The sequence below is a fragment of the Podarcis cretensis genome, assembly GCF_951804945.1.
Source record: "Podarcis cretensis genome assembly, chromosome: 7".
NCBI lineage: Eukaryota > Metazoa > Chordata > Lepidosauria > Squamata > Lacertidae > Podarcis > Podarcis cretensis.
Window position 1 is genome coordinate 12,502,860 of NC_137176.1, and position 26,316 is coordinate 12,529,175.

Here is a 26,316-nt window from a genome sequence, read left to right on the forward strand (position 1 = left end):
AATACAAAGAGGCCAAAAAAACATGTCTGGCAATTTGGAGAGAAATGCCATGTATAAATGTTTATATGCTAATGCTTGAAGCTGGTGTTCTGAAGTGTTTTAGAGGAGAGATTCCACCCCAGATTCCATAAAGTGAACGGCGGTGGCATGGTCATGACAAATGAAAATGCAAAATTCCTGTGATTTTCTAAGTCAATTGAGTTGCAAATGGGTTTTCTTTTTCCTGGAAACAACATGGAAATGAGTTGTAAGTTTCTGCTTGGTGCCACTAAATTTCAAGGAGTGAATTGTACATCATGTGAAAGATCGCATAAAACATGAGAATTAACGAGTAAGGAAATGTCGGGAAGACAGACATCTGCTTTATCTGTGCAGATGAAAAGGCTGTGGTTGCCTTCCCTCCCAACGCTTGCTTCTCAAAACAATTCGGAGTAATTCCCTCTTGCTGGAACTATCCTGTGCTGTCACTGTTATCATTTAAGCCTCTGAACTTCTTGCTCATTAATTGTGCAGACAGCATGTGACGGGCAAGTCTATAAAATGCATGACCAGTTTGTCTGGAGGCGCAGCAAGCCACACATTGTGTAACAAACAAAAATAGCCGAGCTCAGCACATGAGGCAGACTGCGGAGGCAGGGAGGCCTGATAATAGAAGGGGAATAAATTGTGGGGTAGAATCCTTCCAACACTGGGTGAAGGGTTAAGTCGCCTCACACGCCGCCTTTTATTGGTAGTTTTGAAAGGAATTTACGTTCTGTTTTCTTTGTGTCAGGAGAAAGCAAGTCCATGCAAAGTGTTGTGAGGTAACAAAAGTATGCTGGCAAGCAGATCTGTGAGGGGAAGTGGAGGAAAGATACAGTAGGAAAGGAGTTGGTCTCTGCTTGTCTACAGGTGACTCTTTGAAACATTTCCTTCACTGTGTTCATGGGACTTTGCCTTTCGTAGAGGATTCCCCATAGTGTGTCTGAGCGAGCAATGCGTGGCATGTTCTTGAGTTATTAAATAAACTTTGAAAGGCACTGCCACCTTGCCAACCCCCCACAGATAAGTGTCTGTGACAGCAGAGGAGAAAGAAGGTGCAAGGCAAAAGGGAGTTATTGGGGAAAGCATCACCCATAGGTTAGCAGGATGTTCTCCCCACCCTCTATAGTGGCCTGAAATTGATCTAGGGCAAGGTCTCCTTATGAAGAACAATTGGGGGGATGGAGCAAATATTTAAGTCCAGTGCGCACAGGGCCAAACTGCATGTTCCTTTTGCAGATACTATATGTCCATGACTGCACCGTGTAGCCCTGTGAATGTAAGGCGTTGCTTGCATGGGTCCTGTTACATCCACCACATGTAAGACTGTTGAGCTTTGAGATGGACAGCTGTACCCGTTGGAAGGCTTGGGTGCAGTGCTGCTCTGCCATCATACATGACCACATGGCCCTTCCTCAAACCTGACCTCCATACGATGTTGGACTACAAACCCCATCATCCCTGACCACTGGCCATGTGGGCTGGCCATGATGGGGATTGTAGTCCTACCGCATCAAGGTTAAGGAAGGCCTTTCTGCACACTTAGAGCTTTGTCTAAAGTAAGCCTTCTGGGAATGATGCCATAACACAAAAGGCATGCAATGACTATCAAACACACTGCGTGGAACACGCTTGCAATCTAAGCAGCCTCCACACAACTATTTGTGTGAACTAGACCGTTCCCATTATAAAGGCACCATCCCAGCACTCTTGATCTCTGTAGCTCTATTTCTGTGTAAGCAAATAAGACTGAAGTGTGATCAGATGCCCCCTGTCCTGTTCCGTCGTCCCTCTGTGTGGATTGATTTTGCCTCTTGTTGCACTCTGCTTGGAGAATTTTTAAAATTCATTTAGGAATCGGTGCATGCTTAGTTTGCTACAGTTTTCTGTTGACATTTTGTTGACAGCGCACATATGTGCTTTGATTTTAAAACTCTGTGCAAGAAGTATTGTTGATGTGATCATGCAATTACATGAAGATTCATTGTTGTCATGCGATTTAATCAATGCCCATATGAACTCCTGAGCTCCAGCAAACCGCGTACATGGTCTGAAAATTTAAAAGAAAGATTGGTGGACTGAATCATAGAATCACAGAACTGTAGATTTGGAATGATTCTCTAGGATCATCTAACCCAGCTCCCTGCAATGCAGGAATCTCAACTAAAGCATCAGTGACAGGTAGCCACCTAGTCTTTCCTTAAAAAGCTCCAATGATGGAGAGTCCACCACCTTCTGAGGGAGTCTGTTCCACTCTTGAACAGCTCTTACCCTCAGAAAGTTCTTCCTGAGGCTTAGTTGGAATCTCCTTTCTTGTAACTTGAAACCATTGATTCAGGTCCTACCCTCCATAGCAGAAGAAAACAACCTTGCTGCATGATTAGCTACTTCAGAACCCCCAAATCCAGAGACCAATTTGGATGAGGAGAATTTTGTAAATATTCCTAAATAGACTACTCTAAGAGAACACTTGTTCTCTTCTACAAAAATCTGAAGCATTTCCCTGATTTGGTCATTGAAATTTGCTCACGTACATCCCTGTGAATGGAAAGGAAGCCAGGTGTTCTGGAACCCTCTCCCCCAAAGCTTAGTTTTATGCAGCTATACGTCACAAAATCTCTTAAACTCTTCACTAAAATAACCACCGTTTAGGTTTAGATCCAGGTTATGTCCGTAAGAGAAGAGCCATGGGTTGGAACGAGAGGGAAAGAAAGAGGGACTGCAGAAGGGGAAGAGGACAACTGTGGAATAAGCATTAGAGGGAAATCTTATATATGATTACCAGAGCTGCTCTGAAATAAACAGTCATGTAATTAGCAAATACCTAAGGAAAACACCAGACTTGTTTATTTGAGCTGGGCACCCGAACCACAGGAGGCAATCAGAAAAACGAGGTTGCTGTTTACATTGGGTTATGTAAGACGTACATGGTGGAGTTGAGATAACCAAGAGATTGGGTTTCGGATGCATGCAGCTGTTTGCAACTTGGTACTAGCCACCTGTGTTCTTTTGTATGCAGGTCAAATGGTCACAAAAGCAAGTTGCTACAAAGACGGACAGGTACAGGTGGATCCTTCTTTCTGTAACCCCAAGACTCAACCAGCTCCTGGAATTGTTCCTTGCAAAATGGCAGCTTGCCCTCCCAGGTAATAAAACCCATCGCAAATTGTGTGTTTCCTCTTGGTGCATGCATTTATTTAGAAATGCTTGCAACACAACTTTTTGAGGAAAAGTTTCCGAGGCTTTCCCAGGGAAAGTTATTGAGGTTTTGTTCAATCTGCACTGGCTACCAGTTTGTTTCTGGATAAAAATCCGATGGTGGAAGGGCACAGGCGGCGCGAGGCCTCATTAGGGAAAGCGTGCCTCGGTTTAAGAACAGTTTTGGTTTAAAAACGGACTTCTGGAACGGATTAACTTCAAAAACCAAGATACCACTGTAGTAGTAAACTACCTTAAAGGTAAAGGGACCCCGACTACTAGGTCCAGTCGCGGAAGACTCTGGGGTTGTGGCGCTCATCTCGCTTTATTGGCCGAGGGAGCTGGTATACAGTTTCCAGGTCATGTGGCCAGCATGACTAAGCTGCTTCTGGCGAACCAGAGCAGCGCACGGAAACGCCGTTTACCTTCCCGCCAGAGCAGTACCTATTTATCAACTTGCACTTTGACATGCTTTTGAACTGCTAGGTTGGCAGGAGCAGGGACCGAGCAACAGGAGCTCACCCCGTCACGGGGATTCGAACCGCCAACCTTCTGATCACCAAGCCCTAGGCTCTGTGGTTTAGACCACAGCCCCACCCGCGTCCCACAGTAAACTACCTTACCTGTTCTCAAAACCGTTTAAACTGAATATTTGGATCGTCAGCCATGCCTGGCTTGATGGTTCTTAAGTTACGAAGACTTGATATACTGAAGAGTGAAATGCTGAGTATTATTACTATTATTGGTTAATAATAATACCTTTGTCTGCTGTCTTCTGCTCCTGTTCTTCAGCATCAGGAGATGCTGTACAGACCAGACTGGCCTGGGGAAGGTTGCCCTGGCCTGCGCAGCATCACAAGATGTTGCACAGACCAGCCTCCACCTCCTACGACGCTGTAGACATATTTCCAGAAGTGCTGCAGCAGAAGGGTGAAGAGGAATAGTGATGTGCAGGGTCCCAGTAAGTTTCCTTCCAATTTCTGACCCTGCGCTCTGGTGTGAGCCAACTGACTCAAGCCACAGCACAGAACCAAAAAAAAGCACCAGAGCACAGGAGCTAAAATGGGACATCTGGGATGGGATCAGAAGCTGGGGTGACTTCTGTCCATCCAGGATGTCCCAGTTAAATCGGGACACTTAGGGGTATGCAATTACCTGCTATGGAGCAATAAAATAAGCCCTCCAGGTGTTGCCGACTTTAGGTACCATCAGCCCCGGGAAACATGGGGCATCATGGGAGTTGTAGTCTATAATATCTGGAGAGCACCATGCTGGCTATACTTTTGACAGAGAGCGGTTGCCAAAGGGCTGTGCTTTCTGCTCTCTGTGTCTTTTGATGCTCAGGGGTCATTTTTCACATGACAAATATGACTTCTCATCAGGATCTTAGTTGTGTTAGCGTATGAAGGAGGGGAAAAACATTGAATAATGGAAATAGAGAGATATCACATTCAGGTTTGCATGCCTCTTATTAAATATAACAACCAAACTCTCATTTGGGATCCTGCAAGAAAAAGTAATACAGTCGAGAATAAAATATCCTGCAGAAAAAAACTGCCTACCTAGAATTGCAGTTTCAGAAAGAAGCATACTGTTTTTAATTTTTAGGCACTCCAGCACTTTGAGGACACTTCTAATTTCATTGATCCTGAATCATCGTAGTGAAATAGTTATTTAATCACAGCACATGTTAAAATGGGCAAGCAGTTATATCATGGCTCTGTGTGCACATATAGTGCCTTACATCATTTATGTGCACTCTCTCGAGTTAAAAGAGACATCGCGTTGCCATCTGAACCTTCCAGACATCATTTCTGGGTTCTACATGGGATATTTTAGAATTCATGGCTGCAAGCCCTGAAGGGGTTTGGCTGCAGTCCCAGATTTGAGCATTTAAGCCAGTTTAGCTAGCTCATGAAGTCTATAAATATTAGGCTTACACCAGAGCAAAGCTTAAGCTGGTTGTTAAATTGCTGAGCATAATCAAAACTTGTGCAGCGTAAAACATTTATGTAACGTTCTTCTCATGGGTAATAGAAGATGATGATACAATTCCGGTTAATTCCAGTTTAATCCTTATTTATCATTATTATTTATTGATTTGATTTCTCAGGCCTAAGGAAACGCACTCACTTCATTTGGTCTAACAGGAAGTGATGGCAAACTGTAGAGCAGGGGGTGGCTAACCCCAGGTTTGGGGGCTGATGGAACTTGCATGAGCAATTCACACATGTACACAGTACCAGTAAGCTATCATTTGACCATAGGCTTATCCACACTTAGCTTTCCTCTGCTCCTTCCAAGCACAGCCCACATGTTAAAACCCAGTGTTCAAATACCTTTTCTTCCTTTCTTTCTTCTTCCTTCTTCTGCTTGGTAGGTTTTCCTGTGAAAACCTGTTCTTTAAAGCTTAACTGGAGCAAATGGCAATCCGTGAAAAAGCTGAATGGACATTTGCTTCAACTGAGAGCTAAAGAGTGGGCTTTCGTGAGGAAAGCGTGGAGCAAACAATAAAAAATAAATGCCTGGATAGAGAGCTTTTAAGCACCACCCTGTGCTTAAAGGTACCTGTGGATAAGCCCTTACAGTGATATTCAAACCAGGCCACTAACAGCAATGTTAGGTATGGATTGAAACAAGGTGTTCTGTGGTTGTGTGACAGAGATGACCCATCATCCCCCCTGACATGACCATTAATTAGGCCTGAGCTGGCGTAGTTGATAGCAGTGAATGAGAGGGAATTTTTAACAGGAAATGATTGACAGGGACCCTTTCTTATGTGACCTTTTCGGCGTGAGAGCCCTTTATGGCATGGTTCTTTCCCATGCAACAAAAGTAATCTTGAAAAAAAGAAAGAACATGCTGCACCATATAGAAGGAGCTCATCCTGCAACTCTTCTCCAAGCTGCTGTTGCCCATTTTGGAAATTGCAGGTCAAGTCATACTATGCGTGCTTATTCAGCAGCTAGTTCTACTGAGTCCGGGGGACTTACTCCCAAGTAAGTGCGTACAGCAGGGCCGGGCATCTTTACCAGCTCAAGGGCTGCAGGTAATAATAATAATAATAATAATAACAACAACAACAACAACAACAACAACAACAACAACAACTACCCTGCCCATCTGGCTGGGTTTCCCCAGCCACTCTGGGCGGCTCCCAACAGAATATTAAAAACACGAGAAAACATCAAATATTAAAAACTTCCCTAAACAGGGCTGCCTTCAGATGTCTTCTAAAAGTCAGGTACAGCCATACCTCTGGTTGCAAATGTGATCCATGCAGGAGGCATGTTCGCAGCCTGAAGTGCTGCATCTGCACACGCACATGACATGATTTTGGTGCTTCTCCACACGCGAGTGACATCATTTTGTGTTTCTGTGCAAGCGCCAAAACCCGGAAGTAACCCATTGTGGTACTTCCGGGTTTGGCGCGATTCACAACCCGCAGCGTTCATAACCCAAGGTATGATTGTAGTTGTTTATTTCCTTGACATCTGATGGGAGGATGTTCCACAGGGTGGGTGCCACCACCAAGAAGGCCCTCTGCCTGGTTTCCTGCAACCTCACTTCTCGCAGAGAGGGAACCGCCAACATATGCAATGTTCTCTGAGCGGTACAGGAAGGAGCAAAGCTACGGTGGTTTGCACAGTGCAAAAAAGGGACTGGACGACTCTCCAAGTAGAACCAAGTGGTTGCAGAGTTTATAGGCTACACCAATGAAGCTGTGGGTAGTTGGGGGGGTCACACTTTTGAAGGCGCCCCCCATATAGAAAAACAGAATTTTCTCATAAACGTGGAGAGGAGGCCACTGAGATAGCTGTAAAAGTGATTTCTGTGCTCATCCCCTCTTTCAATTGATTTCTTGCTCCTGTTTTCATAAATATCAGCAGAACCAAAGCCATCCATTCGAGGTAGGGTTTGAGGACAGAAGACAGAGAAAAAAGATCTCTTGACTTTGACTTGGTGAGATTAGCAGCCCTGAAACTAAGTCCTAGTTCAGGATTTGTGTCCAGTAAGTTTGGTGTTACATGTTTCATGGAATAATATGTGTTTACAGGAAATAATAATAATAATAATAATAATAATAATAATAATAAATATTCTTATTTGTTCCCCACCCATCTGACTGTGTTGCCCAGCACAAAATATTCACAAGCGTAGTACACACACAGTTTCACCTTGGAGTGAAGTGTTGTGCATTCATGGTTTAGGCAACAAGTTTTGAAGAGAGGGGGGAGAGAGAGGGGAAGAGATAGCTGTGAAGTAGAACATCCCAGACGTGTTGACGGGAATGTTTTAGGTCACTTGCAGAGGACTTGGGTTACTGCTCCAGGTTTCTCTCTTTCCGCACTCTTTGCCAATCAGCTGTCATCATCTGCCGGCCTTTTCCATGCCAAGTTCTGATATCGGGCAGTAATCTTGGGGGAAGAGAGAAAACCATGGGCAGATTCCCGAGGCTGCCTGAAGTCCGCTCCTAAGGTCAATGACTAGAACATCTGTTCAAACAGCCGAACAAGGGAAATTGTGAGCGCAGAGTGTCCTATGATTTCTGTCTGCATTTCATTACTGGTTCCTAGATACAGTGGCAGAAGTGGAATATATATGTGGCTGCTAAATACAGCAGAAAACAAGGCTGGAGGAGTCTAAACAAGCTGTGCTTACTGATATATTGGGTTTAACACATTTTATGTTACAAGGCAGGGACACGGGTGGCACTGTGGGTTAAACCACAGAGCCTAGGACTAGCCGATCAGAAGGTCGGCGGTTCGAATCCCCGTGATGGGGTGAGCCCCCATTGTTCGTTTCCTGCTCCTGCCAACCTAGCAGTTCAAAAGCACGTCAAAGTGCAAGTAGATAAATAGGTACCGCTCCAGCGGGAAGGTAAACGGTGTTTCCATGCGCTGCTCTGGTTCTCCAGAAGCAGCTTAGTCATGCTGGTCACATGACCCAGAAGCTGTACGCCGACTCCCTTGGCCAATAAAGCGAGATGAGCGCTGCAACCCCAGGGTCGGCCACGACTGGACCTAATGGTCAGGGGTCCCTTTACCTTTACCTTTATGTTACAAGGCGTGTTCTAACCAATCATATAAGCATTGGTAGATGAATGTTCTAACGGCAAGTAAGCGCATGCACTTTCAACTGTCAACTGTCAACAGTCATTTCTTGTTCGGCATTATTATTATGTTGTCCAGTCAGTTCGGTTCTTGTTTTCCTATGAGTGAGCTGTTGTCACTGACAAATGTTAAATAAACGTAGTTGAGGAACGTATACTGCCTTGGGCGTCTGACTTCTTCCGAACATTTAACACTTACCAATATGCGATGATGGATTGAGGGGGAGTCCCCATCACACTGAATTATTTCTCTCTTAGCAGCGCTGAGATGCGGGAGGGTGCATGATGTAATCTGCACCTTTCTTCTAGAATGTTGTATTTTGAAATGTGCAATAAAAAACAAAACAACATTTGACAGTTTTTCCCCCCAAAAGCATATCATGAATCAGGCAGGAAGCTACTGATTTGCAAAGAGCCATTCAGCAAATTCATGACTAAAGTGAGCCTGATGCAGAAATGCTTCGTAAACTGCAAATGAACAACATTTGACAATAACTCAAATTATTCATGCGTACAGTTTATAATAATTTGAATTATTGTCAGTTACCATGCATATACAGGTCATTGTTTCAATGATTCATTTGTAGTTTGTGAAGTATTTCTGCACCCTTCTGCTGTGCTGAAGAAAAATTTCATAACACAGTGTATATCCGGAATCACTGTTCACGACGTCTGTTTGCGGACCACTTTGACAGCGTTGGACGTCATAAAAGAAAGATTTATGGCTTGTCTTCACCAGATAAGAATCTGACCCATTGCTTCTTTCAGAGACTCGCATAGTCTACAAAGACCTTCTGAGACTTATAAGTTTATTTGGTTCTATGTTTTCAAGAGAATCCATCAAGAGTGCATTTTTTGTGATTTTCAGAGATTTATAAGATTTCTGTTTATTTGGTTTTGCAGAGAGTGCATATTTCATACAGTTCAATGTTCTGTATAGATTATATAAAGAGTTTATATTGACATCGCATTGTTGTACTTGGTCATCGTGTTGCCTTGGATATTACTGATAATTATTTGCAACACAGGGGTTTAATTGTCTGGTTACTTAAAGTGAAGCAGGAATGCCTTGGCTCACAGCTTATACTCTTAACTGTACATACAATTTCTCTCTCAAACTGGACCTTCCTCAGCTGGTATGTCTCCCTTGATAAAAGATAGCACTCCCGCTATTTTTAATGTGGTTGTTTTATTAAAATATTTGTATCCAACTTTTCTAAGGGATCAAGTATCTCAAGAACTGGAAGGAAATTTTAATTTACAACATACACTTCAGTAGTTAAGATTGTCAGAATAACAGGTGTGGGAAACAGTATTTTTCAGTACTGAGGCTTGATTGATAGTGCAGAACCGTTTTGGGGCTGTGTCCGCCCCCCCCCCCCCAGATTGCTTACTGAACCGTTCCCCACCCCATCACCAAATATATCTGGTGTAAGTATTATACAAGCAAATTCCAAACAGAATTTATGGAATTCTGATGCTCCAAAAATTTCCTCTACCCAATGAATTTCCTAGGGGACTCTTGTCTGAGTTCTGCTTACCCTCCTGTGATGAGGATAACATTAAATAGCTTTGAGATCTTTGGAGGAGATCCTGAATGGAAATACGGTGCATAGAAATGAGTCGAATGTCATTCCCATTGGCTTAGGCCAGGGGTGGAGAATCTCAGGCCTGGGTAGTGAATGTGGACCTCCAGTTCTCTCTCTGGCCCTCAGGATGCTCCCTGGGCTGCTCTACTGCTGCTCCACATCCATCTTGAGCTCATTTGCCTGTCTGCATTGTACCTTTGAACTGTGGCGATGCCTGGATTTGAGGATCGAAAGATGAGTGTGTGTGTGTGGAAATGCCTGACTTTTGGGTGGTTGCACTGTGCTTTCTAGATATAAGAGGGCCACCCATTTTTCCAACACCACTTTGGCTGCATCCACCATTGGCGTGTGTCTCAAAAGTTTGCCCGTGGGGGAACATGGGTGCAAATAGATTCCTTGCCCCCAACGCTAAATGCCTTTCTTTGAACCTTTCCTTCTTCCTCCTCGTCTAGCTGGTCTGTCGGCAACTGGAGCGAGTGCAGCTTGACGTGTGGAGCAGGCGAGAGGTACCGCTATGTTCGTTGCATGCAGAGAATTCACTACAAGCCAGAATGGGTGTCGGATTCTCTTTGTCGATTCCCGGCCCCAGCCAACAGGGAACTCTGCAACAAACAAAACTGCCCACCGACCTGGAGTGCTGGGTCCTGGTCTGAGGTAAACAAAATTCACAGGAGTTTTCGTCAAATATTGGAGCTGTTCCGACAAGTCCGCTTACCCTTTTAGGCCTGGCGGCGTTGCGGGCCAGCAATGCCTTGTATCACGGGATCCGGCATGGGGGCTACAGATGGTGGAGGCTCCCCTGGCGGCGTTGCGGGCCAGCAATGCCTTGTATCACGGGATCCGGCATGGGGGCTACAGATGGTGGAGGCTCCCCTGCTGGCTGGAAGAAGCTTAGAGCTCCCCTTTACCAGCTGGGTATTTGGATCCAAGCCTGCCTACAAAATGACCAATGGCAGGCAGGTTTGGAGGCAGGACCCTCCTAGTGGGTGGGCTTGAATGGGCAGGTAGGCTCCCCTCAGGTCCACTCCTAGGATATTTAAGGTGCCCTGGCCGAGCCCCAGCACAAAAAGCTCCCACTATTCACTCATGTGCTCCAGACTTCCTGTTTCCATGTGCAGTCTGGTAGGTAAGGTAAAGGATCCCTGGACAGTTAAGTCCAGTCAAAGGCAACTATGGGGTTGCAGCGCTCATCTCGCTTTCAGGCTGAGGGAGGTGGCGTTTGTCCACAGACAGCTTTCCAGGTCACGTGGCCAGCATGACTAAACTGCTTCTGACACAACAGAACACCATGACGGAAGCCTGAGCACACGGAAACGCCGTTTACCTTCCCATCACAGCAGTACCTATTTATCTACTTGCACTGGTGTGCTTTCGAACTGCTAGGTTGGCAAGAGCTGGGACAGAGCAATGGGCGCTCACCCCATCGCGGGGATTCGAACCACCGACCTTCCGGTTGACAAGCCCAAGAGGCTCAGTGGTTTAGACCACAGCACCACCTTGCAGTCCAGTAATATGCCTCCAAGTATAAATTAGTCAGGGTGGAGTATGCAGAATGGCAGCTGCCCTGATGATTTGCTTGTAGACCTTTGACTTCATTCACATGGTGGTCCTAATGTTCTAAATCTGAGACATTTGTAAGAATAATTTTTCTTAAAATATTTTTCTAACATGCAGTAAATTTAGCGGTGGGTGTTTTTTTATTGAACTGATTAATGCCCCGGATTTGTAAAAATAAAAAAAGTATCCTACTAACATCTTTCATTATGTCTTGATTCCCTCCCACCCACCTGCAACTTCTGGAAAGCATCAACCCCTAAATGTTTGTATCACGTTCCATTTTCTCAGTGCTCTCGAACATGTGGGAAAGGCTGGAGGAAAAGAGTGGTTTTGTGCAAAAGCTCCATTTCTACTCCCTGGGCTCAGGTTCTGTCCGATGCTGCCTGTGCCTCAGAACTGAAACCGAAGATGCAGGAAACCTGCCTCTTGAAGCGATGCCACAAACATAAGAAGATCCAGTGGTTTGTGTCCACATGGACCGAGGTGAGCAAATGGAAAGGGCATTTCTATTCATTACAACTTCTATCTTAAACGGAATTTCAAACCTGCAGAGAATTTATTTCTAAATATGCGCACTATAGAGCACATCTTTAAGCACACACAATTCTCTCCCACACACAATTATAACTTATGCGGAAAACAAGGGATTTTAAAAAATGCTATCTCGTCAGGGTTTCACAATGGGATTTCTGCAGATCTTATCCAAGAAGAAGCTGTTGCGTGTTTAGACTTTTAAACTTCCCCCTTAAATAAATTCAGACAAGACTCTAATTTTAGTTTTGGTTTTTGGCAGAATTTAGGCCACAACTTTATTGATTACAGCAAGTCAGTGGTTGCATAGGCTCTGGTTCGACTAGCTCCCTGCACCCTTGCAGGTAGCGCTGACCCAGGGCACCAGCATAGGTGAGCCTAGGGTTAACACCTGGATAAGTGGAAAGCCACCCAAATGCCCCCCCCCTGGACTCAGGCACAGGCACAACCCCCTCACAGGGTTGACCAAACCATTGAGTCCTTGGATTCCTTGAACAGAATACCCTTCACATAGGGATGGTGAGAGCATTCTCCCATCCCTATCACCTGAACTAGAGCCTATCCGCAACCTTACAAGTTGTGACGATTTGCTACGCAGCAGGCGAAACCCAAATGGTAACAGCCAATCATCCAAGTGGGAAATTCCTGCCGTGCCCCTGTCCCAATGACACACAACACACAACTGCATAGCAAGGTCAAGCGCGCAAGCCCTTAATATAGGGAGAGGTGGGCGGGTGTTCCGATGCATGATCTGAAAGAGGAAGCTCTGGGTCACATGCATAGGTATATATAGGTTCCTTGATCCGTTTAGCCTGCGTCCCATTGGCCTGATTGAACCCTGTATCAAGGGACCTACCAATCGGGTGTTGTGGCTATCCAAACGTACCCACCCACAACACAGGATCAGGTTGCCAGGTCCCACCGCAACACGTGCCCTCTTTAAGGGAGGACCCGATCTACTGGAAATAAAAATAACACCTTGTCTCTCATAACACTGTGGAAGAGCCAAGCTTTGACTGTTCATCGAGTAGTGGTTCCACACAGCGAAGATATGCTTGCGGTATCAATCGTTTGTCTCCTTCAGCAAATACCCAAACTGTCATGGCAGGTGCATGCCCTTCCACAAATTGGTTTGTTTAAGGATATACACCTGCCATTCACACCCCTGCGATCAACAGGATTACGATGTAAACAATGTGAAGCTGGATCAGACCCAAGGTCCATTAGCTGGTTTCCCACTGTAGCCAACCAGAAGCAAGTCGCAAAGGCAAATTACTGTTTTATCTGTAAGTTGCCTTGAGTCCCTTTCAGGGGAAAAGGCGGGATATAAATAAATACGTCATTATAATCCATGTAGCGGCAGCAGTGCACTGTACATTGTCACTCCCTCCAGCAGTGACCAAAAGCGGTGAGTGCAGGCAGTTAGTTATGCCCAGAACCGGCCCACCCATGAGGTGGGGTGAAGCAACCACCTCAGGCAGCAGAAGCGCAAGAGGCGGTGCCCCTGCCCACCCCACTGATTCCGCCCCCACCAGAGATGCAAACCAGGTAAGGGAGGTGGCAGAGTGATGCAGCACTGCTTGCTGCTCTCCCCCACCACTGGGGCAAAGAGAGACCCACACCAAAGCCTATGGAATTCCCCCCTTCTCCCCGAGTCTTTGAAGCTCCCTTGTCAGTTTTTTGCTATTGGGTGCTGCATGTTGTTATCTTGTAGGTTTATAGTACAGTGGTACCTCAGGTTACATACGCTTCAGGTTACATACGCTTCAGGTTACATACACTTCAGGTTACAGACTCTGCTAACCCAGAAATAGTACCTCGGGTTAAGAACTTTGCTTCAGGATAAGAACAGCGCAGTGACAGCAGGAGGCCCCATTAGCTAAAGTGGTGCTTCAGGTTAAGGACAGTTTCAGGTTAAGCACGGACCTCCAGAACAAATTAAGTTCTTTACCCAAGGTACCACTGTATTGAAAAGTGGGTTTTGGCATGCTGTTGTGTTATGCTGTTATTTTTGTTTTGCTATCTTATTTGCTATCGTATTTTTCCGTGTATAAGACGCCCCCATGTCATAGCTGTCAACGTTTCCCTTTTTTTAAGGGAAATTCCCTTATTCCAAATAGGATTCCTCACAAGAAAAGGGAAAGGTTGACAGCTATGCCCCATGTATAAGACACCCCCTATTTGGGGGGCCTCCAAATTAAGAAAACACCCCTCAGCACTACCCATGTATAAGACGAGCCCCAATTTCAAACCTATCTTTTGGTTAAAAAACAACAACCTGGTCTTATACACGGAAAAATACAGTATATAATATCACAAAATGGTTTTTGTAATGTGTGTTTGAAATGCATCCCTGCTTCTTTGCTGTGAGTCACTGAGTCTGGTGTGTGTGTGTGTGTGTGTGTGTGTGTGTGTGTAAAAGTGGCATACAAATGATGGAATGAATCTTGGCGAAAGTGACGCATTCCGATGCACAGCGTCTCACCCCAGAGGGTGGTGAGTCTTTGCCAAGGCTCCTTAAGGAGTCTTTCACCTTAAGGAGAAATCCTTGCAGATCCCCACCGCCCTGCCAGGTGCCAGTGTCTTGGCCGCCCCTGATTATGCCATAGAATGTGGAGTGTCAGTTTGAAAAATAAAAATTAAAAAAACTGGGGAGGGGGAGGAATAGAAGATAACTTGCTTGAAGGCTGATCAGAAGAATTAATAATTATTGAGCACCCAATGTGGAAATATTCTTGTGCTGACTGCAGAGATGCTGATCAGACCAAAAGCACAGTTAAGCCATATTTATATTGTTCTGGCGAAGGTGTAAGAGAGATGTTGTTGTTGTTGTTTAGTCGTTTAGTCGTGTCCAACTCTTCGTGACCCCATGGACCAGAGCACGCCAGGCACTCCTGTCTTCCACTGCCTCCCACAGTTTGGTCAAACTCATGCTGGTAGCTTCGAGAACACTGTCCAACCATCTCGTCCTCTGTCGTCCCCTTCTCCTTGTGCCCTCCATCTTTCCCAACATCAGGGTCTTTTCCAGGGAGTCTTCTCTTCTCATGAGGTGGCCAAAGTATTGGAGCCTCAGCTTCAGGATCTTCCAGTGAGCACTCAGGGCTGATTTCCTTCAGAATGGAGAGGTTTGATCTTCTTGCAGTCCATGGGACTCTCAAGAGAGAGAAGTAAGAGCGATAGGGGACCTAAACGATTTAATACTAATGCATTGTCACTGTATTCTCTTCCCTGCACCTCCTTTTCTAGTGCTCTGTGACATGTGGAAAGGGAGTACAGAGGAGGACACTGAACTGTGCAGAAAAATATGTTTCTGGAAAATACAGAGAACTTGCTCCTAAGAAGTGTTCCCACCTTCAGAAACCCAACATAGACCTGGAAAAAGCCTGCATCTTAAACCCATGTCCCAGGCACTCTGCTTATTCACCAGTAAGTCAAGGCAGCTGGTTTTCCTCTTCTTGGTCTCAGGTAAGGATGCCGCTAACTTTGAACCCATTTTATATTTCACATTAGACCTCATCCATCATGTTTCTTTCAGACAGTGTCTCTTTTGCCCTGTGTTTATGCTGCTGGCATGGTCTTTTACTTCCAGGTCTGGTCTATGGAGAGAGCTGGCTTGTGTAGTATAGAGGCTACAAATGTGCGGGAAATTGATTGATTGGCAGTCAAGGCAGATGAAAGAAAGGGCACATAGCAAAAGGGCTTTGAACCCCTCCCTCAAGTGCAATATAAATGTTGTTCATTCTAATGTGTGAATGTTTTGTACCCCTTATTTATTTAGAAGCTATATAGAGTAAGGTAAAGGTAAAGGGACCCCTGACCATTAGGTCCAGTCGTGGCCGACTCTCGGGTTGCGGTGCTCATCTCACTTTATTGGCCGAGGGAGCTGGCGTACAGCTTCTGGGTCATGTGGTCAGCATGACTAAGCCGCTTCTGGCGAACCAGAGCAACGCACGGAAACGCCGTTTACCTTCCCACCGGAGCAGTACCTATTTATCTACTTGCACTTTGACGTGCTTTCGAACTGCTAGGTTGGCAGGAGCAGGGACCGAGCAACGGGAGCTCACCCCGTCGTGGGGATTCGAACCGCCGACCTTCTGATCGGCAAGTCCTAGGCTCTGTGGCTTAACCCACAGCACCACCCGAACAATTTAAAACAAATTATCAATATACAAATAAAATCTGCAAAGTTTAAAATCTGTATGTATCCCTTGTTCACATGTCCAAAAAGGCTCACCAAAACAAAAATGTTTTAGCAGACATCTAAGATATGTGGACAGTAAACACGAAAACCGTAATTCTGAAGGGAAAATATATTCATCGGTAAATTATGGAAGACAATGCATTTTATTTGCTTTACGAAGCACTTTGGGCTTTCTCACACCAGCCGCTTATTAAGGTGTCCAATTATTTTAGTGACATATTCAGAAAAGAACATTGAAGTGGGGCCACCTTTATTCAAATCTAAAGGTTTGGGTAAGTCCATGTCCTGTAGAAATAAGTACCATATTGTTGCAGATCATTATACCTATCAGTTATCAGGGAAGCGTCTATGTGTTTATGACATAGAAACCAGCAAGTCCCCTGCACTTAGCACAGTTTTAGGTTACCTATTAATGGCTTGCTGGTGCTCAGTTGCTTGTAAGCATTTTCACGCCATAAGCCATGCTAAGCACTTGAGAGTACTGTAAAGATACAATGGCTTGATGCCCATGGAGGTTTATTCTTGGATTGGCTGCACCATTTGGACATCCGTTTTTGAGCTGGCAGTTTAAGTTTATGGAAGTTACCTTTCATCGGAAGGATGGTACCAAAAAAATAAACATTTGGTTTGGAGGAAATGACTATAACATTGCAAAATATATCATATTTTGCTCCTGGGTTCTATCTCTTTATTGCATTCTAGAATGACCATGAAATGAAGTCCAGCAGGGGCGTTGTATAGGAACCAGCACATAGATTTGTGGACTTCCACTTAGCTCTCTGGAGCAAAACAAGCAGAGGAAGAGAAAGGAAATAACCCCATTCACATTTTAATGCAGATTGAACTCATTCACACTTCTTGAACCAATATGCAAACTGAAATGCAGCTAGCCTTAAGATTTTTGCAGGCTGCTGTCCAAATAATTGACTAAAGAAGCTTACTGTTGTTGTTGTTGCTGCTGCTGCTGATGCTAACTACTGTTGTTGTCGTTGTTTTATTACATTTATATCTTTCCTTTCTTCTTTCATGGAACTTAAGGCAGTATTTATCTAGTTTCCAGGCAGTCATCCATCCAGGCACTGACCGCCATCAGGAAGGTGGTAGCCTCATGTGCTTTCAGACCATACCCCTCAGACAAAGTTTTAAAGGGAAAGTGCACATAAAAATGTGCACATTAGTGAAAATGGCATAAAATTGCATTGTGTTAAATAAAATTGGAAAAATGCATACATTAGACAAAAGTGCATATATTGAGGAACATGTACTATGTTCAATTTTTTCATACATACTTTTTTGGGGGGGAGGGGGGAATCACAAACTGATTCAGAAATAGAGAGATCCAAACTTAAGATTGGAAACTGCAAATAACTTGCTGAAACCATCTGAGCGGTTTTGCCTTTTCCCTGCCACTTTCCTCTGGAAAACCCACTCTTTAGCACTGAATCAGAACAAACAGCAATCCACAGAAAACCCAATTGCAGTTTGTTCCAATTCAGTGCTAAAGAGCAGGTTCCCTGGAGGAAAGCAGTGGGGCAAACAGAGATGTGGATAAGCCCATGGTGTTGCTGAGAAAATGGAAGGGAAAGCTTGTAGCTTCCTGGGAAACTTGCACTTTTTGAGGCCAATGAATGAATTTCCAAGTTCCGACTGGAAATTGGCTTTAGGGGAAACTATGAACTATTGCACATCTTGAAACCCTATTCATCTTAACCTAAGCCCCACTGAGCTCAATGATCTACACCCAAATAAGTGTTTTGGGGATCATTGGTTAGTTAGACAAATCAATTAAAACCCGTTTTTGGTTTTTAATCTTTTTTTAAAAAAAGAGGGAATCTTCATTTGATTTGGCAACACGTTCCTTGCATACATTTAAAACACTCTTATTCCACTTTAAACAGGCATGGCTTCCCCCTCAAAAAAACCTGGGAGCTGTAATTTGCTACGGGGGCTGAGAGTTGTTAGCAGACCCCTGTTCCCCTCCCAGAGCTACTATTCCCAGAACGATTTAACAGTCAACCCTCCTTCCCAGAGTTCCCTGTGATTTCCAAACTGTAGCTCTGGCCCTCCAGGTTCAGGGATGGTGGGAACTGTAGCCCAATGAGGAGATAAATCACAAGGGACCAGATAAAGCAGCTGAACATTCAATCTTATGCCCTTTGCTTTATGTCTATATTAACAGGTATAGGGTTGGGCAGCAAGTGAAAGGGCCTATCTGCATATTTGACAGTAATAATCCAAAGTAAACAGGTAGCAGGAATACTGCAGAGATCTCTTACTGGAGCAGCATTGCTAAAATTTGCAGCGATTACGCTCTTGTCTTTACTACTCTGTTTACACATTGACATTTTCAAAAGGTTTGCATTCTATTAAACGTGCGGCTTTCCCTTACAGTGCACAACAACCTGTGGAGGAGGCATGCAAGTCAGGTCAGTTCAGTGTCTAGCCAACGGGAGGTCAGCCACTGGATGTCTGCTACACCAGAAGCCGGTCGCCTCGCAGGCCTGTAACACCAACTTCTGCCCTCTTCCTGAAAAGAAAGGTAAATTCTGTTTCTTTTGTTGCTGTTTGTCCCAACTTCCACTTTTGCATTTAAGGTTTGGACTCGCTGAACAGACCAACTGAGGTTAAGGGGTTGTAAGGTAAAGGTAAAGGGGACCCCTGACCATTAGGTCCAGTCATGGCCGACTCTGGGGTTGTGGCACTCATTTCACTTTATTGGCCAAGGGAGCCGGTGTACAGCTTCTGGGTCATGTGCCCAGCATGACTAAGCCACTTCTGGTGAACCAGAGCAGCACACAGAAACACCGTTTACCTTCCCGCCGGAGCGGTACCTATTTATCTACTTGCACTTTGACGTGCTTTCAAACTGCTACGTTGGCAGGAGCAGGGACTGAGCAACGGGAGCTCACCCCGTCGCGGGGATTTGAACCGCCAACCTTCTGATTGGCAAGTCCTAGGCTCTGTGATTTAACCCACAGAGGGACTGACAAATCCACACCTTTCCTACATCCTGCAGCCAAGTCTTCTCTGGCAAGGTGGCAAACCTGCTTAGGACAACAGCCTCACCTGAGAAGGAGAGCTTTGCACAGTGCTGATCTGTGCCATCCAAACCTCCATCAGCCAAGCTTTCTCAGGTGGGACTTGCCCCTGTCAGAACAGCCTCTCCACCTGTAAAGGTTTGGCTGCAGCAGTCTAGGCAATGGGGCATTCTGGCTGAAGAGAGGCGCTGCTCTCAGCATGGCTTTCTTGGGTGCTAAGGCCTCATGGCCCCAGGCCCCCCAGTTCCCTACTGATTAATAAACACACAGACGCAAGTATTTAGGTATATGGGCTAAAACAGGCCACAACTTTATTGGTTACAGATGTGAGCGGTTTGGCTTAGGCATTGGGTGAAGCCAAACTACAGTGGTGCCCCGCAAGACGAACGCCTCGCAAGACGGAAAACCCGCTAGACGAAAGGGTTTTCTGTTTTGGAGGCGCTTCGCAAAACGAATTTCCCTATGGGCTTGCTTCGCAAGACGAAAGCCCATAGGGAAATCTCCGGGACAGCTGGGAAGCGCAGCGCGTCTTCCCCACTGTCCTCGGACCTCCTCCGAAGGCTGGCGGTGGGCGGACAGCCCTCCTCCCGCCGCCAGCCTTGGGATGGCTGCTCCGAAGGCTGGCGGTGGGGCGGAGAGACCTCCTCACACTGCCAGCCTTTGGATGGCTGTCCTGAAGACTTGCAGTGGGAGGAGGGTTTTCCTTCCCACCGCCAACTTTCAGAATGCTGTTCTGAACGTTGGCGTGGGGAGGAAAAACCCTCCTCCCACCGCAAGCCCCAAGAACAGAGGAGAAGCGCTGCGCGCCTTCCCCTCTATTCCCGTACCTGTCCTGAAGGCTTGCGGTGGGGAGAAAAGCCCTTCTCCGCACCGCCAGCCTGGCAAGCGGTCTCCATAGGAACACATTAATTGATTTTCAATGCATTCCTATGGGAAACGGTGCTTCGCAAGACGAAAAACTCGCAAGAAGAAAAAACTTGCGGAACGAATTAATTTCGTCTTGCGAGGCACCACTGTATATCTTGACTCCCACCCATCTACAGGGAGTCAAACTAAGGGTAAACCACCAAAAGAGGGAGCTCTATGACTTACCTCTTATAGGGGCACCCCAAGAGGTCCCAGTTGGGGTCGTGACATGGCCCTAGCCCACATCCGGGCTTCGGACAGGATCCGCACCCCCGGATACCCTTATTGGGGAGGGGCAGGCAGAAGCTACAACCTACTCTCCATTAAACAAAGTCTTACCCAATGCTTAACCTTACAAAGTTGCAGTGATTGCTACGAGGTAGGTGAAAACCCAGTGGCAGGTGCCAATTCGCCAAGTGGGAAAATTCCTACCCAGCCCCAACCGTAAGGCGGCTGACATTTGTCCATGGCAAGGTCTTGTCATACAAAAGCTGGAAAAGAGCAAAATTACAACAAAAATTACAAACATCGAATCCAAAATAAAACAGTACAAACAAGAAAAGAAAACAGAAGAGGGGGAAAAAAACACATCTACAAATAAAACCATATCATCATTCTAATATAATCATTAAATACATATACACATATTGACTTCCTTCCTTTTTTCTAAGACCTCAAAATTTTTACTCTTTCTAAGTTGTTGTGTCTAATGTAGATTACCTCTATCTTTATACTTTTTATACCATTTTTCTCTTTCTTTAACCCTGCAAAGCTTCATTCATTACATACAGATATGTTTACTCCAGAACAATGTTTTTTTCATATACTCTTTAGCACATCCCCATTCTTTTAATAATTTTTGGTCTGATTGTCCCCTTATGAATGCTGTGAGTCTTGCCAGATTTATATATTCACAAAATTTTAGTTGTAATTTTGCACTGAAATTAAAAAATAAAATAAATAAAAACAAAAGCTGAAAAAGAGGGTGGGTGGGTTGGGAGATCTGGTGAGGAGGCGAGAGAGGGAAGCCCCCTGGCCGTGCCACAGTTTAAAACTCCCGCAGCCATAACGCACCCAGGGGTTGGCGCAAAAGGAGCATCAAGGGGAGATGACCGCGAGAGCCTGGATGCCCGGGCCACAATACCGCCCATTATAAAAAGTGAGCAGTCTTATTGACATTTTCTTTTTTTAAAAAAAAAAAAACATTTATTCCAATTTTAAAGATTACAAAAAGAAAACACTAATTTAAGCAAGAAAAAACAAAACAATACATCACATAAATACAGACAAGCAGAAAATAAAAAAATAAAAAACCCAGAAAAATACAAACAATTAAGAAAAAAAGAAAAAAACAAGTCAAACCTTCCCATAACTTATTTTTCATTTACTTGTTTCCTTGACCTCCTCACACCTCCCTTTTTTGTATTCTAGTTCAATTAGGTATTTCAGCAAATCCTTTCCATCTTTGTTTTTATCCTAATGATTTATCTTAACATACTGTAATTTTACACTCTCTTCTTTCACCAATTAACTACCCATTTTTACTTAATCCTTTATATCATTTCTGCTAAAACCACATAACTTCATTCCAACATCCTTCTAACATCTTATTGACATTTTCTTCATCAGTGGCGTCATGAGTTGGGACACTTAGGAAACGCACTGGGGTTACATATAAAAGCACATGTGAACACTGACCCACTGCAATTAGGTTTCCCGCAGCTTGGACCCAGCCTCCTTCTGCTTCCACAACCCATTTTACGAATGTAAGATATAGGTAAAGGGACCCCTGACCATTAGGTCCAGTCATGGACGACTCTGGGGTTGCGGCGCTCATCTCGCTTTATTGGCCAAGGGAGCCGGCGTATAGCTTCCGGGGTCATGTGGCCAGCATGACTAAGCCGCTTCTGGTGAACCAGAGCGGCGCGCGGAAACGCCGTTTACCTTCCCGCCGGAGTGGTACCTATTTATCTACTTGCACTTTGACGTGCTTTCGAACTGCTAGGTTGGCAGGAGCAGGGACGGAGCAACGGGAGCTCACCCCGTCCCGGGGACTCGAACCGCCGACCTTCTGATCAGCAGGTCTTAGGCTCTGTGGTTTAACCCACAGCGCCACCTGCGTCCTTATTTTACAAATGTACCATCCCATGAATCAAATGGTGATTCAGCTTCATCTTGCTGCTTCAGGCAAACTGTTATCCCTTATTTTACTTGCACGTTTGCTCCATTAAATTTGCACTCATCCTTTTAAAGAAAAAGGAAAGGTGATTGTTAAAAGCATCTTTTAAATTTTTAAAAAAATGCTTTGGGGGGGAGGGGAGAAGTCGGTTAGTTATATCCAGGTGTGCCAAGTAAGGTGGCCGGAGGGTCAGGGCCCCCAGAACATTTTTCAATAAAGGGGCCGGGCCCCTCAAAGTTCTGCAGCAGATGTGCATGCTTGCTGCAGGGTGTGCACACGTCATGCATGCAAGCTGCAGAAGTGGCGTAGCGTGGGTTGTCAGCACCCGGGGCAAGGCAAGTAATTTGCACCCCCTAACCCGTGGATTTGTGCCCCCTAACCCTAACCCCCAGATGTTGCGCCCGGTGCGGCCGGCCCCCCCTGCACCCCCCACGCTACGCCACTGAGCTGCAGTGCTTTCACACGACACATCAGCATGCCCCATGGCGTGCATGCAGGGGGGCAAGGCAGCGCACGTGGTGATGTCACTATTTCTGAACTATGCAGTGCTGTGCAGAGCAACAGCTGTGAAGAAGAAAGAAAATGATGTCATGTCACAGTAATACAAGATTAAAGGTAAAGGGACCCCTGACAATTAAGTCCAGTCGCGAACGACTCTGGGGTTGCGGCTCTCATCTCGCTTTATAGGCCAAGGGAGCCGGCGTTTGTCTGCTTCCGTCACATGGCCAGCATGCCTAAGCTGCTTCTGGCGAAACCAGAGCAGTGCACAGAAAGCCATTAACCTTCCCGCCAGAGCGGTACCTATTTATCTACTTGCACTTTGACGTGCTTTCAAACTGCTAGGTTGGCAGGAGCAGGGACCGAGCAACGGGAGCTCACCCCGTCCCAGGGTTCGAACCGCCGACCTTCTGATCGGCAAGTCCTAGGCTCTCTGGTTTAACCCACAGCGCCACCCTGCTGTAGAATCACACTAATCTTGTGTTCTCCTGCCAACCTAGTGGTTCGAAAGCATGCAGTGCAAGTAGATAAATAGGTACCGCTCCAGTGGGAAGGTTAAACGGCATTTCCGTGCGCTGCTCTGGTTTTCCAGAAGCAGCTTAGTCATGCTGGCCACATGACCCAGAAGCTGTATGCCAGCTCCCTCGGCCAATAAACTGAGATGAGCGCCGCAACCCCAGAGTCGGCCATGACTGGACCTAATGGTCAGGGGTCCTTTACAGCAGGCTCACCGCCAATAGTATACTGTACACTGGTACCTCGGGTTAAGAACTTAATTCGTTCTGGAGGTCCGTTCTTAACCTGAAAATGTTCTTAACCTGAAGCACCACTTTAGCTAATGGGGCCTCCCGCTGCTGCTGTGCCGCCGCTGCACGATTTCTGTTCTCTTCCTGAAGCAAAGTTCTTAACCTGAGGTAATATTTCTGGGTTAGCGGAGTCTGTAACTTGAAGCATATGTAACCTGAAGCTTATGTAACCCAAGGTACCACTGTATATGTCTGGGTTCACCCTGTTTCTTTCAACCATTAGTAGTGCCATATTGTCTAAAGTCTTCTCTCTCTCTTTTGACTCTTCTCGTTTCAGATACCTTCTGTAAGGATTACTTTAACTGGTGCCACTTGGTTCCCCAGCACGGTGTTTGTAACCATAGCTTCTACGGGAAGCAATGCTGCAGGTCTTGTGTAAACTCTAATTTGTAAGGGAGACTTGCTCTTCAGGCAAAAAGCGCAGCTTTTGAGTTCAAACCTTGCTGCGCTTTCAAACCCGGAACTGTGATTGTCGAACACATGATTCTCAAGAGTGACTTCAATTTGCTCTGAAGCCTACTTCAATTATTCAATGAGCCTGGAGACAAAATGTAGTCAATAGCTACCTGGATGAGTGAGGTGTCTCAAATATTTTTCAGTACTGTATTCTGAAGTGACCCCCCCCCCCCCACCCCACTACTGTTTGGCTTTTAATGAACAGGGACGTTTTCTGCATTTGAATTGGACCTTCAGAAGCTGGCATCTTCTTCTGAGACGACACCGAAGAGTCGCCTGGAGCATGGACATCTGAAGCCGGCAACAGAGAAGTCCGGCCTAAGGGAGGACTTTTGTTCTTTTGAACACCCCTTTGGGCACCATCTACCAGGGAGTTCTCTTGCACGAACCCCACCAAAATCTGTGGCGGCTGTTCAAAGAGCCCAGAAGCTTATTGTGAGGAGACAGCTTTGCACTGGATTGCGTCCAAGATATTTATTGCATTTTACCAGTGTTCTTGCACAGCTCCCGGCCAACTCCACGGGACCTTGTGTAGGAGAACTCCCAGGTGCGTGTCGCTGTTCACCTGCAGCTTTGTGCCTCATGCCCTAGTGGCAGAATCTATAAACGCCCTATTTAAATGAAGACTGTAACTGATTCTAGCAGTTGAAACATACTTGAGGCTCTTTGGCCAATAAATAAACCTGAACTGCTTTAGTTAGATCTGTAGCTTTTAATGGATGAGAAAATCTCAGGGGGAGGGCAGGCAAGGACAAGCCTCAGGGTTGCCCTTTCCCTCGACATTTGCCAGACAATAAGGTCCTTTATATTTGTTGTTTTCAAATGAGCGATCTTATTTAAATGTCCTTCTTTTATGCTGTACTGCTAAGTGTAAAAAGAGTGTTCTGCCATCAGTGTTACTTAAATGGCTGATTATACCAAAACTATGTTTGCATTTAAACATAAGGTACTACTACCATGTTAGATTCCAGCACCATAGTAACATATTAAGCCTAGGAAAATGTTTTTCTTTTTTGCAATGTAATACTATTCAGGGCAACTGGAACATGTTTTGCAAGTTTAGAAGCTGCACGGAATGCTGACATCAGAGCTGTGTATATTCTGCAATTCCACAGATCAGAAATGCATATATATATGTTACTGAGCATGGAATGACAATTCCAGAGTATCTTTGATTTCATTAAACGAGTTTCTAGCTCTCTTGGCTGCCAAGATACATTGCAGTGCAATCATTTGTATGTCTACTTGAAATCAAATTCTAATGAGCTCAATGAGGCTTATGCCTAGGTAGGTTTATATAAGATTGCAGCCTTAGATGTGTGAGGGCAATGCTTGCCAAAGCCTCAGATTTCAGAACAATTGCTCAACAACATTTCTGCTTTTGTGATAGGGCTTCAGTTGCAAAAGCAGAATAAATTTTGCAAAATACAGAAAGATGCACATGTTTGTATTGTTTGCAAAATTGATGGAGAACACAGAATTTGACTTTTTTTTTGGTGCTGAATTTTTCACTGTTGGAAATGTGGGGTGTGCACAGCCCTGAGTAAAATGCAAACTGCAATTACAGCATTGTTGCTTCCTCAAGATTTTCTGGTGCTGTCACTCCAAATGGAAATCTGAATATTTATGTTATCTGAAGTTTAATAAAAAAAATATTTGTTTCTTTAATGTCTCGTCTCAAAAGTAATTTCAGATCCTGCTTCCGATGTCCAGTCCATTGTAAACTTTTATTGTATCCATTTCTTGCTGCGTTTATTAAATCAGTTAGCAGCTAGCAGTCCCACAGCCAAGAAGTTTTTTTAAAAAAGGAAAATTTGGGCATGAGTTTTTCAAACCTGTTTTCAGACTCAGCAAAAAAAACATGCATATGCTTTAAGAAGCATTTACTGAGATGATGAGCTAGCAATGACATTTTATAAATATCTCTTGGCAGCTCCCGTTAGACCAATGCACAGATTGTGGTGAGCATTATATATGACTAAGTTTGCCAAACATTTCAAGAATGGATGTGAAAATCTCCTTTATTAAAGCAACAACAAAAACAACATAAATCTTCCAAGTCTGACCACATGTTACATCAAACCTCAACATTATTTAGAGAGTGTCTGAATGACTTTGCTTCAGACTGGTTGGACGTCTCTCATATTATCCGTATTACAGAAGTTCTTCCTTTTGAATAGGAAGGCTTAGTGATCCTTTCCTGTGCTTTTCTCCTCCTACTGA

At 45.0% G+C, this 26,316-nt stretch overlaps 1 protein-coding gene across 1 annotated transcript in view; it reads left to right on the forward strand.

The window, feature by feature from the left end:
- ADAMTS16 (ADAM metallopeptidase with thrombospondin type 1 motif 16) overlaps positions 1 to 24,288 on the forward strand; it is an 84,272-nt gene extending 59,984 nt beyond the window's left edge. Inside the window, exons 18-23 of the mRNA XM_079983933.1 lie at positions 3,041 to 3,167; positions 10,374 to 10,575; positions 11,767 to 11,961; positions 15,256 to 15,474; positions 18,602 to 18,749; positions 23,915 to 24,288. Coding sequence (XP_079840059.1) covers positions 3,041 to 3,167; positions 10,374 to 10,575; positions 11,767 to 11,961; positions 15,256 to 15,474; positions 18,602 to 18,749; positions 23,915 to 24,030 — 1,007 coding nt within the window. The 3' untranslated portion in view covers positions 24,031 to 24,288. The remainder of the gene's footprint in view (positions 1 to 3,040; positions 3,168 to 10,373; positions 10,576 to 11,766; positions 11,962 to 15,255; positions 15,475 to 18,601; positions 18,750 to 23,914) is intronic.
- The last annotated feature ends 2,028 nt before the right edge of the window (positions 24,289 to 26,316 follow it).